Genomic DNA, 13,889 nt, shown 5'->3' on the forward strand with positions numbered 1-13,889 from the left:
AAATTTTTTTTTAATATTTTTATTTGTATTTTTTCATTTGATAGTTATATTCTATTTTTAGTGGAAATTCTTATTTGTGTACTTTTTTAACTTCTTTATTATTGTTTTTTAAATTTTTATTATTAATTTTTATTTTTTATATTTTTTTGTGGATAGTTATTAAAAATATTTCATATAAAATTTTTAAATTTAGAACTTTCTACCATTTCTTCACTTTACTTTTCAATTAAGTTTAAAAAAAATGCTAAAAATTTTATTGCAGTTCCAATTCTTTTAATTTTTGATTAAAAAAAGTGCAAACTATTTGACAAAATATAATTACTGCCAACTTTCAATAAACAAAATAATAATATTTTTTAGTTATTATTGAAACTTATAATTTGAAATTACACTATATTTAAACTTTTACTATTTTTCTACTAAAAAGTAAATATTTTACATACATAACTGTTATACAATATACACTTACATTTTCATTTGTCGCCGCTGTCGTCGTCCCCGTCGCCGCATTATCCGTCGCATTCTTGCTCGCGCGCCCGCCGAACGACAAGCGCTTGTACAAACTATTCACCGGCGTTGTCGCCTGACCGCTGCCACTACCGCTGCCGTTCGCATCGCTGTTAAATTCGCCTGAACTCGCGCCACTCGACGGCGTCAACAGCAAGTCTTGTTCGCACTCCGACAACTTCTGATAGTTCTGCAGCGTGGCGGGCGACTGTTCGTCTGGCGTGTTCGCGAGCAAGTTCTTCGAGTACTTGATCGTCATATCCGCTTCCGGCGTTGTTGTTGTTGTTGTTGTCGTACCAGTTGTTGCTATAGAGCTATTCGCTGTTTGCTTGCGCTGTGCGGTCACATTCACCGGCTCGTAGAACTCACCATCACAGTTGCTGCGATAGCTGCCCTGCAGGCAATTGAAAGTGGTCAGCAGGCTCTCGGCGCTCAAAATGTCGCCGCCTTCGCCACCACCACCGACGCAACCAGGTGTCGCGGCGCGTGCTTGTGTCGCTGCGGTGCCGTTGTGACTGCTGGTGAAGAAGGTGCTGTTCGAGCCGCTTGTGGTCGTTTGAAAGTTTTTATAGTTCTTTATGCTGTCGTAGCCGCTGAGCAATTCGTTTTTAATGAACTTTTCAATGAAATTCGTTGGCGATTTAATGCCCTGTTGCATGGAACTGAGTGAGGCGAAGAATTTACTGCCGCTCTCCGTGTGACTCGATGTGGAACGACGTTGCTTGTGATTGCTGTTATTTGTGCTGTCGTTGTTGTTGTTGCTTGTGTGTGTTCTATTGCTTATGTTGTTGTCGCTGTTGGCACGATTGTTGTTGCCGTACTCCTGCACTTGTTGTAATCCATAGATTTGTGAGGAGCCCAATAGGCCAAACATGCCGCTGGCCGCAGTGTCGAGAGCGTATTTTTTAATGTGTTTGTTTTTGTTTTCTCTCTGTGTTTTAGCAGTTAATGTAGTAGTGATTCGTATGTGACCGAGTGCAATTTGGTGAGTTTAGGAATATTGTTTACATGTTGAGTGGTAGTATATAATGTTGTTAGAATGCCTGCAAAGAGAAAGTTAATAAAATGATGTGGTATTAGTGAAATGTGCGCATTAGAGATGCCATATAATTTAAATTTTTTCATAAATTAATGTTTTAAGTAGTTAAGTTATGATACACGAATGGATTTATTTCAAAATAATTTGAATGTAAATTTGTAATAGAGTTGCCATCTAAATACAATAAAAAGTTATTGTAAACTCGAACAAAACCTTTGTGGAGCAGGGTTGCCAAATATTTGTAGTCTTACAAGTTTATAAGGTTTGGTTCAAAAAGTAGTGAAATTAAGATTAGCTTTTTTTTTTTGAAAAAAATTTGTGTACTACGCGTTTGCAATTCTAGTAGAGTTTTGGTTTGATGCAATCATTTTTAACAGGGTTACCAACTTTTATAATAAAATATATACAACCTTTCTGAAATATGCATTTATAAATATAAAAAAATTGGCAACGCGGCTAACATTATTTTCATAGTATAGATATTAAAATAAAACTTGGTAACCCTGTTAAATTTTTAAAAATATTTTTTAAAAACTAGCTAATAAATATAACCTTTTATATTTTCAGAAAATTTCTATATGATATATTATGAATATTTTTTAGCAGGGTTGCCAAGTTTTATTTTTGAATATATATAAAACATTTCCAAATTAAAATAAATAAGAAAAGTTGGCAACCCTGCTAAAATATTGTACCTAATATATGGCAGATTGTAATAAAAACTTAAATATTTTATAAATTTTTTGAAAATGGTCCATATTATGAAAATATTTTGAAAAGGGTTGCCAATTTCATTTTTAACTAAAACATATTTTTACATTAGGCAACACAAAAAATATTATAATATTTGCGTTTATAGCGTAAATACATAAATTTTAATGTTTAGGGTTGCCAACTCATCTTAACACAAAAAAATCATGCTAACTTGCTTTGTTAAGCTATGAAATTGTACATAATAGTTCATGTAACTATAAATTATGCTGCCAAACAAACAAGATATTTATAAAACCACAGCAATTACAAGTTTGCATGGCATTCAAGTATTCATTTCCTATGCATTGATAGCAATTATCACCACATGCAATGCGCTTATGCAAAATTTACCACAAATATGCAATTGCAGTGCTTCAAATGTGCAAGTATCGACTGGATTTGGTAATTGATATGCTGCGCTGAAGTTTATGGATTTTTTTGCAATCACATGTATATATTTAAATATATAGTACTTGATATACATATAAGAGTACAGATATGTATTTATAGTATATGCAGCCATGCATCCAATCATGCGTCTATTATGCAATTTATGATGTTTGAGTGCCAACAAAGATATGCAATCGCATAACGTACAATTTACTATTGTGTATATGAAGCAATTGTGGCAAGCGTCAAACTGTCACAAATGCGCAGACGCACAATAGTAGATGCCATGCCGTGAAATATTCAACAGTTATGTACGCGTAAGTATGTAAGTATGCAGATAATCACGTGTACGTGTCGCTTCGGTTGTCATATTATTTAATTGTGTATATATGTGTATGTATACATGCAGTTAATAATACTTATACTTTAATAAAACATGAAATAGTTCAAGAAATTCAAATAAAATATCGAATCAATAGAAACTGTAAGCGACAAATATAACGACGATTGCGACTCGTGCACGTTCCACTTCACTCGCACGCAAGCATGCATATTAGTTCGTATACAGTTCGTATGTAAATATGTCTACAAATGTATGTAGAGTTACATCGATCTGTTATAAACATAAATGTAAAGTAAAAGTGCTGAGCTTGGCAGTTTATTGAATATATTTCCTCCATGCTCCACTTGCTGCTGGAAAAAGTGGCACAAGCGCTTCGTTTATTGAAATAGAAACATATTTTTGTTGTTGTTGTGCTGTTATTGTGTGTATTGATACTTTATGTACATAATATATTAAGTTATGCTAATAATGCGGAAAGAAGTGCGTAAGCAACTGAAGTTGATTCTTGTTTGTGAAATGTCAAAAAAAATATTAATGAAAGTAGTCAGACAACGGAAGCTTTCCTGCTTGATATTTTAATTACTAGCTAGTTCTTAAGCACTACGTAGCAGCATATTAAACACTCAAATTAATAACAGTAACTACAATAACTTTCACGTATACAAAACATTCCTTACAATGACTTTCATTGAACAGTTTGTATGACAGCTATATGCTTTAGTTTCTCGACCTCAACAATTTCTCCGCAGATTGCACTCTTGGCTCAAGCAACAATCCACACCAAATTTCTTGAAAATATTTCGTCAAATGAAAAAAATTTGTATACATGAACTTTATCTCAAAATATATTTATATGACAGCTATATGCTATAGTTTCTCGATCTGAACAATTTTTTTGGAGATAACTCCGCTCTCTTAGGAAATACTACACACCAAATTTCTTGAAAATATCTCGTCAAATGAACAAGCTTTCCATACATGAACTTCATTTTGATCGTTCAGTTTGTATGACAGCTATATGCTATAGTAATCTGATCTGACTAACTTCTTCAGAGAATATAGTACTACCTTGAAAAATAACTTGTGTAAAATCTTATTAAGATACTTCTTCAAATAAAAAAGTTTTTCATACAAACACTTTATTTTAAGCGTTCAGTTTGTATGGCAGCCACTTGCTATAGTAGTCCGATCTAAAAATTTTTTCGAAAATTGTTTCATTTATATGAGCAAAAATCAGTGCAGAAATTTCGTGAACAAATATTCGCATATAAAATTTTTTTTCATTACAAGTAAAAAATTGTTCTTATAAAAATCAAAAATAAGAACCAGCAATTTTTCCAATCAACAGATAGAAAAAAAATCAACCAATTTTAAGAATTAAACTTTCATTAGCTACACAACACTCAAAACCGTTTAAAACAATTTTTTGCTTTGCTATGCGTGCTGTTGTAGCCCTCCTGCGCTTCTAAGTTTCTAAGCCGCGCTTCATAATTGGCGTAGGAAATTTCGATTTCAGCTGCTGTTTGACCCACAAACACAATAAGGTCCCAATTAGGCGTTCTTAAGCGCAATCGGAAATTCGTCGCACACAAACAAGCGTATATTCATATACATATGTACATACATATACATACATATCTGTATATTAAAAACGCCCCGCATGCGCAATTACAGCATTTGATTTGCATGAGTGCCTTGTATGTACAAATGTTTTTTGGTTAACTGTAGAATTATTATAATGAAATTAAGCACAGGAAGTGTTGATTTATTTGGGTTTCTTTTTATTTGTTGTTTATTAGTTTTTTCTGTATTTCTTAAAGGCGATTTCGCTTTTATTTGGTTTAAAAATAGTCTGCGCTTGAAATTCTCGGTTTGTTTGTTGGTTTCTGCTGTGTTATTTATAAATATACTAATTTGAAAAAATCATTTAAATTGTTGCAGTGAAAGCTAGCTCTTTATAAATTATGATAATTCTGCTTTAAGCTTTTGAAAATTTAAAATTTTTTAATTAGTTGAATTTTATATTGGTTTATCTGTCAAGTTTGTTAGTTTTATAAGTTTGAAAATCAAAAAAAAAAAAAATGTTAAAAATTATGTGCCAACTTCATCATCAACATGTTTAGATTTTTTAATTAGTTGAATTTTATATTGGTTTATCTGTGGAATTAGTTTCAGTTTCAAGAGCAAAAAAAAAATTAAAAAATTATTATTATCGTTTGATAAAAAAATATTGTTTGCAAGTAAACTAGATATCTCTATATCAAAAAAGTCAGTCCTAAAAAATTTAATGCATATGTTGCAAGAGATGTGGCAACTCTGGTACATAAAAAATAACTGTTGCTACAAAAAATAGTTTGCAAGTGAAACTACATATTTCTTTGCCCCCAAAATATGCCTTAAAAAATTTCAATGTATAAAAAAAGCAGATATGGCAACTCTAGCAAAAATTTCAAAAAGATGCTCTTTAAAAATGTAACAAATATTTTTCTATATTTATTATCTATATTTATTATATTAAAAATCTACCCTAAAAAATCAGTACATATGTATGTATATCACTGTAGATATGGCAACTCTAGCGAATAAAAAATATCAATCAAATAAATGCTGTTTGAAAATGTAACTATTTTTTTATTTCTTAAAATCTACCCTAAAAAATAGTGCATATATTACTGTAGATATGACAACTCTGACATATAAAAAATTTTGTATATTAATCAAAATGCTGCCAAATTCCTACTAAATATTTCTATATATTATTTTTGTTGTGATTTTTGTTATTACAAAAATTTTAATTAGGGTTGCCATACAATGTAAATTTTTCAAATCTATCTTTAGGTATGACACATTGAAAACGCTGTATTACGTGGCTTCTGAGGACATCTTTCTCCTTAGTTGAAACTGTTAAAATTTCGTCAATTCTAAAATACTAGTTGGCAACTCTATTGCGCATACCAATTTTTTTTTAAATAAAAATAAGTAATTTTAGCGTATCTAAAATAGAAAAGTGACAAAAAAAATTAGTTGATAGTAGAACTTGAGGTAATGACTGTGATGAACTTGGCGCACAAAAGACTTAAGAAACGAACTTTCGTCCTTCGAGAACTATTCCTATACAGAATTTTTGTTTGAGGTGTTCCATAGTAGATACCTACTGGAAGAAGTTATAATTTTTGTTGCCAATTTTTTTATTAAAACTAATATTATTAAATATCTGTTTGTTTACAAATAATATTATGATTTCCAAAAAAAAAAAAAAAGTTTCCGACAAATGCATAGCCTTATCATAATAAAAAAATTCATATTGAGCAACCTGCGCTACTTTGCTTGCAAACAACAAAAAACATTGTTGCAACGGCTTTATGAAGCGCAACAAATTTCCATTGGCATTGAAATATTTATTAAAAGCAAACAATTAAAAACCGATAAAAATTATTCGACGTTCAATAAAGGCGGCTAAGAACTGGCAGTAACCTTCAAAAGCATAACAAACGACAATTAGTGTTGTAAGAAGTTCAATATTGTGGTTAATTTCGATTTGAAGCAGCGCCACCGCCACCTACAACAACAATTTACACAAACATTTGTTTTTCGGCTGCTCGAACACAGTTATTCTATTGATTGATTGTCGATACCTCAATTCGGTGCGATCGGTGTGTTGCAATTCTCTACACCCTGCTGCGGTTGGAACATGCTTGTTGTTATAATTGTAATTGCTTTGCTATCACAAACAATCACCGTTCACCGTTAAGCGTTAACATGTAACTGATAGCGCGTGGAAGACGGCGAGATAAGGAGCACCGGTATGCGTTCGTTTGCTTTGCGACCTCCTCCCAACGGAAATATGTTTGTTCGCTGGGGTGTAGGAATTTTAATGACTCCGCGGACAGCACGATTTCTCGGTGAACTTGTAATTGCTTGTAAGGGCGACCTTGAAGGTATACATTTTTCATACTTTGTTGTGCTTCGGCGCTTGACTAATGAGTTAGCAATGCCGCTGATTTGATTTTTTATTGGCATGTTGTAACGGAAGTTTTTGAGGGAGCTGGGGTTGTAAGTAAGATTGGGTTGTAATTAAAAGACCGAAAGCAAAGGCAACATTTTTCTAGCATTAATTTGGAAACTCAATTGAAATTTTGATTTTTTCTTGATTTTTTATTTGAAATTAATGAAATTCATTACCCATATCAATATTATACCACTAAAGTCACAATATATTATATTAAAATATGCATTACCGTTAACTGGCATGTAGCATGTGGCGCACCAGCTCTTCGCCGCTACATAATTGCGTATAATTATCAAAAATCTTGCCAACTTGCCGCACACAAGCAACTAAAGCAAAGGTGTTCAATGTGAATGGCCAATTGATGAGGCCATTATTGCTACGTATATTGCTTTTGTTGCTGTTGTAGTTGCTGCACTCAAGCCAGTGCGTGCAATTGTAGCTATTTTTAATTTGCTCTTCTGTTGCTGCGATTTTCATAAATAATTGCATGCTTGACTTTTCGAGATTTCTTTTAATTGCACTTTACAGTTCATAAATTGAACACACAAGTGCATAAAATAAATATTTATGTGCTAAAAAAATATACATACATATGTACATTTTTTGTGCGAATTCGAACATTTGCGTGTTTGAAAATGAAAACTTGAAATATTTAAACCCCAACAACAATGTGCCGTAGATTATATTATGTTAACGACGATAACAGAATATGATGAAACGTATTTTGAGTAAGACTTTCGGTTGAAAATTTTCAATTTTTTTAAATTTATTTTAGAAAATTTTAATTTTTAAATTAAATATTGTTAATTTTCTTAATTTTCCTTCTGTAATTTTAATTTTTCTAGATTTTTTAATTAATTTTTTTTAATTCTTTAAATTATTTTTAAATTTTGCTTGCCTGGTATTTTATTTGTTTAAATTTTTAATTAAATATTTTTAAGTTTTTATATTAAGTATTTGTAATTTTTTTTTTTAATTAAATGTTTTCTTAAAATTATGTTTTAATTTTTGTTTTTACAAACTAAATTTTTAAATCTTTTGTTTGCGCAGTTTTTTTATTTATTTTAAATTTTTTTCATCAAAACTAATTTTCATTATATTTTAATGTGTTATTATGAGCAAGATTTTTGGTTGAAATTTTTTTTAATTAGGTATTTTTATTTTTTTAAATTTCTTTCTACTTTTTTGAATTTATAATTGTTTCTTTGTGTTAGTTTAGTTTTTTATTTTTCAAATTTTTGTCACTTAAATTTATTTTCATAATATATTTCATTGTGTTTTTGATTATTTAGTCTTAAAGACGATAATAGATTATATTTTAATCAAGAGTTCGGTTGAAAGTTTTCAAAAATATTTTTGTTTTATGTTGTTTGAGCATAAGATAATTTTTTAATTTTTTTACATAAAAGTTTTAAATTTTTTAACCTTTAATTTTTTATTAATTATATTTTATTATTATTTTTTTTTTGTTCATGATTTGTGTTTTTTTGTGTTATTTTTATTTAATTTTCTGAAATTTTTGTCATTAAAAACAAATAATTGCTTAAAAAAATTTATTTTGAGCATGAGTGCGAAAGAGTTTGATTGAAAATGTTCGAAAATATGTTTTTTTTTTGTTTTTTATATTAATTTAAATGGTTTTCGATTCATTATTTCAAAATTTTTTCATTAAAAATAATCACCTTAATTGCATTTTCCAGAAATTATAGTAATTGTTTTCTGTTCCTTTCGTAACACCGTTACTCATTTCTGTCACAAATTGCTTTTCTGTGCCACTATCTCACACCGTACATTGCCATTTTGTATTCACTAAGTAATTTTTGCAGTCATTGTTGCTGATTTCTTATCTACAAAAAGTATGTGTTTGCTTTTTAAATTAAAATACTAAATTTTTTCCATATTTTCAAGTTTTTCCAGTCGCTGATGTCATTTCTTAAAATACCGACAGCTTTCAATCAGTAAATAATTCCGCAAACATGGCACATCAATTATTGGTAACAATCTGGCAATTAACATATCACAAATTTTCCGTGTTGCAACGTGTCTAAACAAAATTAAAATACCTTTTAGAAAAAAAATCAAGTTAGAAAAGTTTTGGATTTTGGCAAGTTTGTTGTTTAACAAAAAGTTATGATTGCTGAAGACATGTTACATATGTATATAAATATATAATATTTAATAAGTGAGATGGAAATAAAAAAAAATAAAATTTTCTATTAATATGAAATTTAAGACCTTTAATATACATAATACTATTCACTTTTTATTTATTTTTATTTAAACATATCTACCCAGACCATGTTACTGAAATTCTCAAATAACATTTTATTTACGACGCACTGTCAATGAAGCGCTGTTCTTATATTGAACAGAAACAGAATTAAGTCCACTAATGTCATACACTCTGGAGTTATTTTCAGCTTCAGTTTGTGTCAGAGTGTTGTGTACTATTTTCTGTTGCACTAAGTTCTGTTTCTGCTGCTGTTCAATGTAACATTAGAAGCAGAAACTGCGCATAGAAATAAAAAATGTTAATGCTATTTTTTGACTTATATCTATATCTGCTTTTTTTGAATGAAATATCATACGCAAAAACAGAAATTGCGCACGGAATTTTAATTAATTCTGCTTTTGAATTTTTTTACAAACAGAAATTTCATGCAGCAACAGAAAATGTTAAGTAACAGACTGAAATTTGCCAAATGCTTTGTTATTTTTTCGTTATAGCAAACATTTTTTGGCTTATAAAAACTCATTATTAATGAGTACTCTGGCAAAATGTATACAAAGCATATTCCAGCGCAGAAAAAATCTATTTATTCTTTAATTTTTTTTTGAGTATAAAAATTGGAAGTTAATGGTCATAGCTCACACAAAGACAATATACATTTTTTACAATTTACAAAATTTAACAAACTACATTAAGTGCAAGATCATTTCCCTTTTATTTAAACAGAATTCTCACCAAAAGTAGGCTCAACATAAATCTTCAAGCTTGAGCTTGATTGCTCAGTGCTATCAAAGCTGCACATTTATCAATCTAAGCCAAACTGAATTCGTAGGAAAATAAAGCAATAAAAAGACAATGAGGTTAACAAATTCACACGCGCTTGCGCAAAGCTCGATGATGCTCGCAGATGGCGGTGATTTGTTGTGGTGGGAATGAATGATTTGCAGCGGATTGAGCTGAAAGCTAGCAACAACTACGTATGAAAATATAGATACTTAAGCCCGGCGTTCAAAGGGAAACAAAGCAAGATTAAGATATTTAAATTAACACAATAAATAAAGTTTGAGAATGACTGGAAATCAGCTGAGAGCAGTATTTTTGGTAATTTATGTATTTTTTTGAAGCTATTGTTTAACACATTTTCAATTTTCTACAAGCAAGTGTCGCAAATTTCCCATGCGCTAGTGACTTGCATGCTGCAGACACGCCCTCAATCGCCCAAATGACCAAACCCTTCTTCTCTTACTTCTCTACGCCTACTCCCATCCCTTTTTGCTTTACTCTATGACCATTTCTGTTTAGTATTTTAAAACAAAAGCGTAACCCTTAATCTCTTTAGTGTCAAACTTGTGCCGTTACATCAACTATATGCCTACAAGCAAGCACGTGTACTCTCATTTCTCAAAGGACTGATAAATAGTGGCTATGTTGTTGCTGGTCGCGCCCATTTTCAAAGCAATTTGCTTGCTTTCCACTACCTGTTGTCAGTGATTCGTTGCAAAAACGAATTTTCGGGAATTTTCGCCACACAAGTGGTTTTGCAACAGTGGGATTATAGTTTACCGTTTTTCCTATACATACACATACAAAGCATCTTAAATCTTCTCTTAAAATTTGAAGTCGGTTCAAATTGGTTTTACCTGTTGCCAGCGTTTAGCTCACCAGTTGTTTTCAAATTAGGTCCCTATGGCTAGTGTAAAATTGGTAATTTTTCTGTGAAATTTACACTTGTCTTGACAATTGTGTGAGGCAACATTTCAGTTACTACCTTGTATAATTTGTGTAGGAACTTGAAATTGACTCTTGTAGCATAAGGCACAATATTGTAATATTATATGCAAATAGAACACGGTAAATGTTGGAAAAGATGATTAACGTTTTTCGTCAAAAAATCTGAAGTCGGTTGTCAACTTCTCAAATTGACTTATAAATGGAGCTTTCACTAAACGTTTATGAAAAAGCTTTCACTTAAATGATACCCAGTAAAGTTTATTTTCCGATCATTCAGTGATAAAATCTTGCATAATTAGCAAACAGCTCTTTATGAAAACTTTTTCTGAAGCTTTTAAATATAATAGATGTATGTTTTTGTATAATTTCTTACCGAAAGTTAGTCTACTGCTGGAAACTTTCAAAAGAAGCAGAAAACGTTAAAAAAAACTTTCTAAAAGCTTTCTTTGAAGCTTTTGAATATAAAACATATGAGATTTTGTATACTTTCTTACTGAAATCTTATTTTCTGATTTAGAGAGTGATGTACATTTTCATAAGTAGCAGAAAGCTTTTTATAAAGACTATTATACTATTATAAGCTTTTTCCGAACCTTTGAAATTTCATATCTATTTCATATAATTTCTAATCGAAAGTTCATTTTCTGATTTAGAGAATGATGTAAGCTTTCATAAGTTATAAAAACTCCCATAAGCTTTTTTCGAACCTTTTAAATATCATACATATATATGCTTTCGTAAATTTCTTTTGAAATTTGATTTTCTGATTTAGAGACTGACGAAAGCTTTCATATGTAGCAGAAAGCTTTTTATAAAAATTTCTATATCCTTTTTCTGAACCTTTTACATATCGTACAAGCGTCTATGTATCGTATGATTTCTTATCGAAAGTTCATTCTGATTTATGAAGCGTTGAAAACTTTCATACGTAGCAGCACGCGTTTTACAAAAACTCCTATTAGCTTTTTCTGAAGCCTTTTAATATAATACATATATATTTGTATAATTTCTTATTAGAAGGTTATTTTTTGCTTTCATATCTAGCAGAAAACTTTTCATCCTATACCACTTTTGAAGCCATGCATCGCCGAAAAGAAGGAAGAAGCCAAAATGGAGGATTCGGAGTTAGAAAAAAACGTTACGCGTTTCGGTCTCTTCTACTTAACAGCACAATACTAATGCGTTTTGAAACAACTTATTTTCTCCGACTTTAACTATGTTGATTGTGTAAGCTTTATGGTTTTTGGTGCTTTAAGGTCTCATTTTATAACTTTTTTTTATGTCTTATTACATTAAGTGGCATGTGAAGAAGAAAATACAATGAAAGCTCTAAATTCAGTGGTAGATTTTCTAACAAAATCGGTAAACTATATTTTGATTAAAAAAAAAATAATCATGATTTCTTATTTTTCTTTTCAGGGGTAAGACAGCGAATCCATGCCTTTTGGTGAAACCTTTTCAGAGGCTTTTTGTAAGCTTTTCAGAGGAAAGACCTCGAATCTATTCTTCTTGGTGAAAGCTTTTTGAAAGCTTTCATTCTTCAAGAGAGTGTTAAATAGAGTTTTACTGCAGTTTTACTTCGTAAGTGCACAAGTTTTTTCTTAATTATTTACCTAAGTATTATATACTGTATGTATTTATGTATGTTATAAAATATGTATATGTAAATGCTCATCAAAGGGATTAGTGTGTGATTAATTGCTGATATTTTGCAAGCAATCATTAACCCATTGTCTGCTGCAATAAAATATTTTCGAAATTTGCATTTTTATTGCCAGCAAAATTTCTTTAAAAATATTTTATAATTTGCGAAAGTGGTCACCTAATAAACTAACGGTGTTTGCATTGTAATACACTTTTGTATTATTTTTTATTTATTATTTTTATGCATATTCATGTCCATTTCTCGCTGCATGCTAATTTTTATGCAAATCTCAATACATACTTACATATAGTACAAGCAAAACGAATGGCTGACTGATTGAAGCTACCAAATTAAGTGGCTATCCAGTTTCCATATTAGTTGATTGAGTCGCGAAATCTTAAACTGTGACTACGTCAATAGCAATTAATCACAAAAGCGTTTAAAATAGCTTAATTGGTATGAAATGTGGAGAAGGCAGCTGGTCCTTACCTAAAATGAAAAGAAATGTTAATTAGTAAAAACAAAATATATATATAAAAAATATATGAAATTTACTGCAAAAATATACATATATATAGTATATAGATGAAATATATGAATTTTATTGCAAGAAAAAAAAAAAAATTTATTGGAAGATAAGAAGAGGGAGAGAGCAAAATTTTAGAAATTTCAATAGCATCCACAGACAAAACTATGTATATATTAATATCAAACCACAAACATTACGAAATAACCGAAAACAATGCAAATCGCTTAAGCTTCCGCAAAATGAAAATATTTCCAATCGCAACCCTCAACTTCCTGCGCTGACCGCTTGAGCTTCTTAAATATGTTACTTTGCTTTTGTTTGCAGAGAAAAACGTGATTTAGTGCTTAGATTGCAGACACAAGTGCATTTACTTATATAAAACTGAAATGGCATTTACTTAAGTAGCGGTACTTAAAAAAATTATAAAAGAAAACCGTTTATTGTTTGCAATAAAAGCAACAATAGGACGCGTTAGTTGCCATATTTATGGTATTTCCCTTTTTTGTTACTGCCATCAATGCGCGCGCAAATGAAAAGACTCCCAGACAAAGCCACTTTATAACACTTGATTATGATTAGGTGCGCGTAATCATTACGTAATTTATGTAATGTAAATGTGTATTTGGTTATGAGCGTTGTGTTGCAAGCCAAAATAGGAAAAAGCGCAGGGCTGGAATTGTGAAACGGCGTAACTGATGTCCCACATCAATTCA

General features: G+C 30.5%; 1 protein-coding gene across 4 annotated transcripts in view; it reads right to left on the reverse strand.

Annotated features, from left to right (window-relative positions):
- The window catches only part of LOC126752142 (platelet binding protein GspB-like), a 101,927-nt gene that overhangs the window by 11,321 nt on the left and 76,717 nt on the right, over nt 1–13,889 (reverse strand). For 2 of the 4 annotated variants that reach the window (XM_050462733.1, XM_050462736.1), the window contains one exon: nt 470–1,550. In XM_050462733.1, the coding sequence (XP_050318690.1) occupies nt 470–1,381 (912 nt within the window). In that variant the 5' untranslated portion in view covers nt 1,382–1,550. Of the gene's footprint in view, nt 1–469; nt 1,551–12,947; nt 13,137–13,889 lie in introns of those variants that run through there. The other 2 variants (XM_050462735.1, XM_050462734.1) reach the window with 2 other exon arrangements.

The sequence above is a fragment of the Bactrocera neohumeralis genome, chromosome 3, assembly GCF_024586455.1.
Source record: "Bactrocera neohumeralis isolate Rockhampton chromosome 3, APGP_CSIRO_Bneo_wtdbg2-racon-allhic-juicebox.fasta_v2, whole genome shotgun sequence".
Lineage (NCBI taxonomy): Eukaryota > Metazoa > Arthropoda > Insecta > Diptera > Tephritidae > Bactrocera > Bactrocera neohumeralis.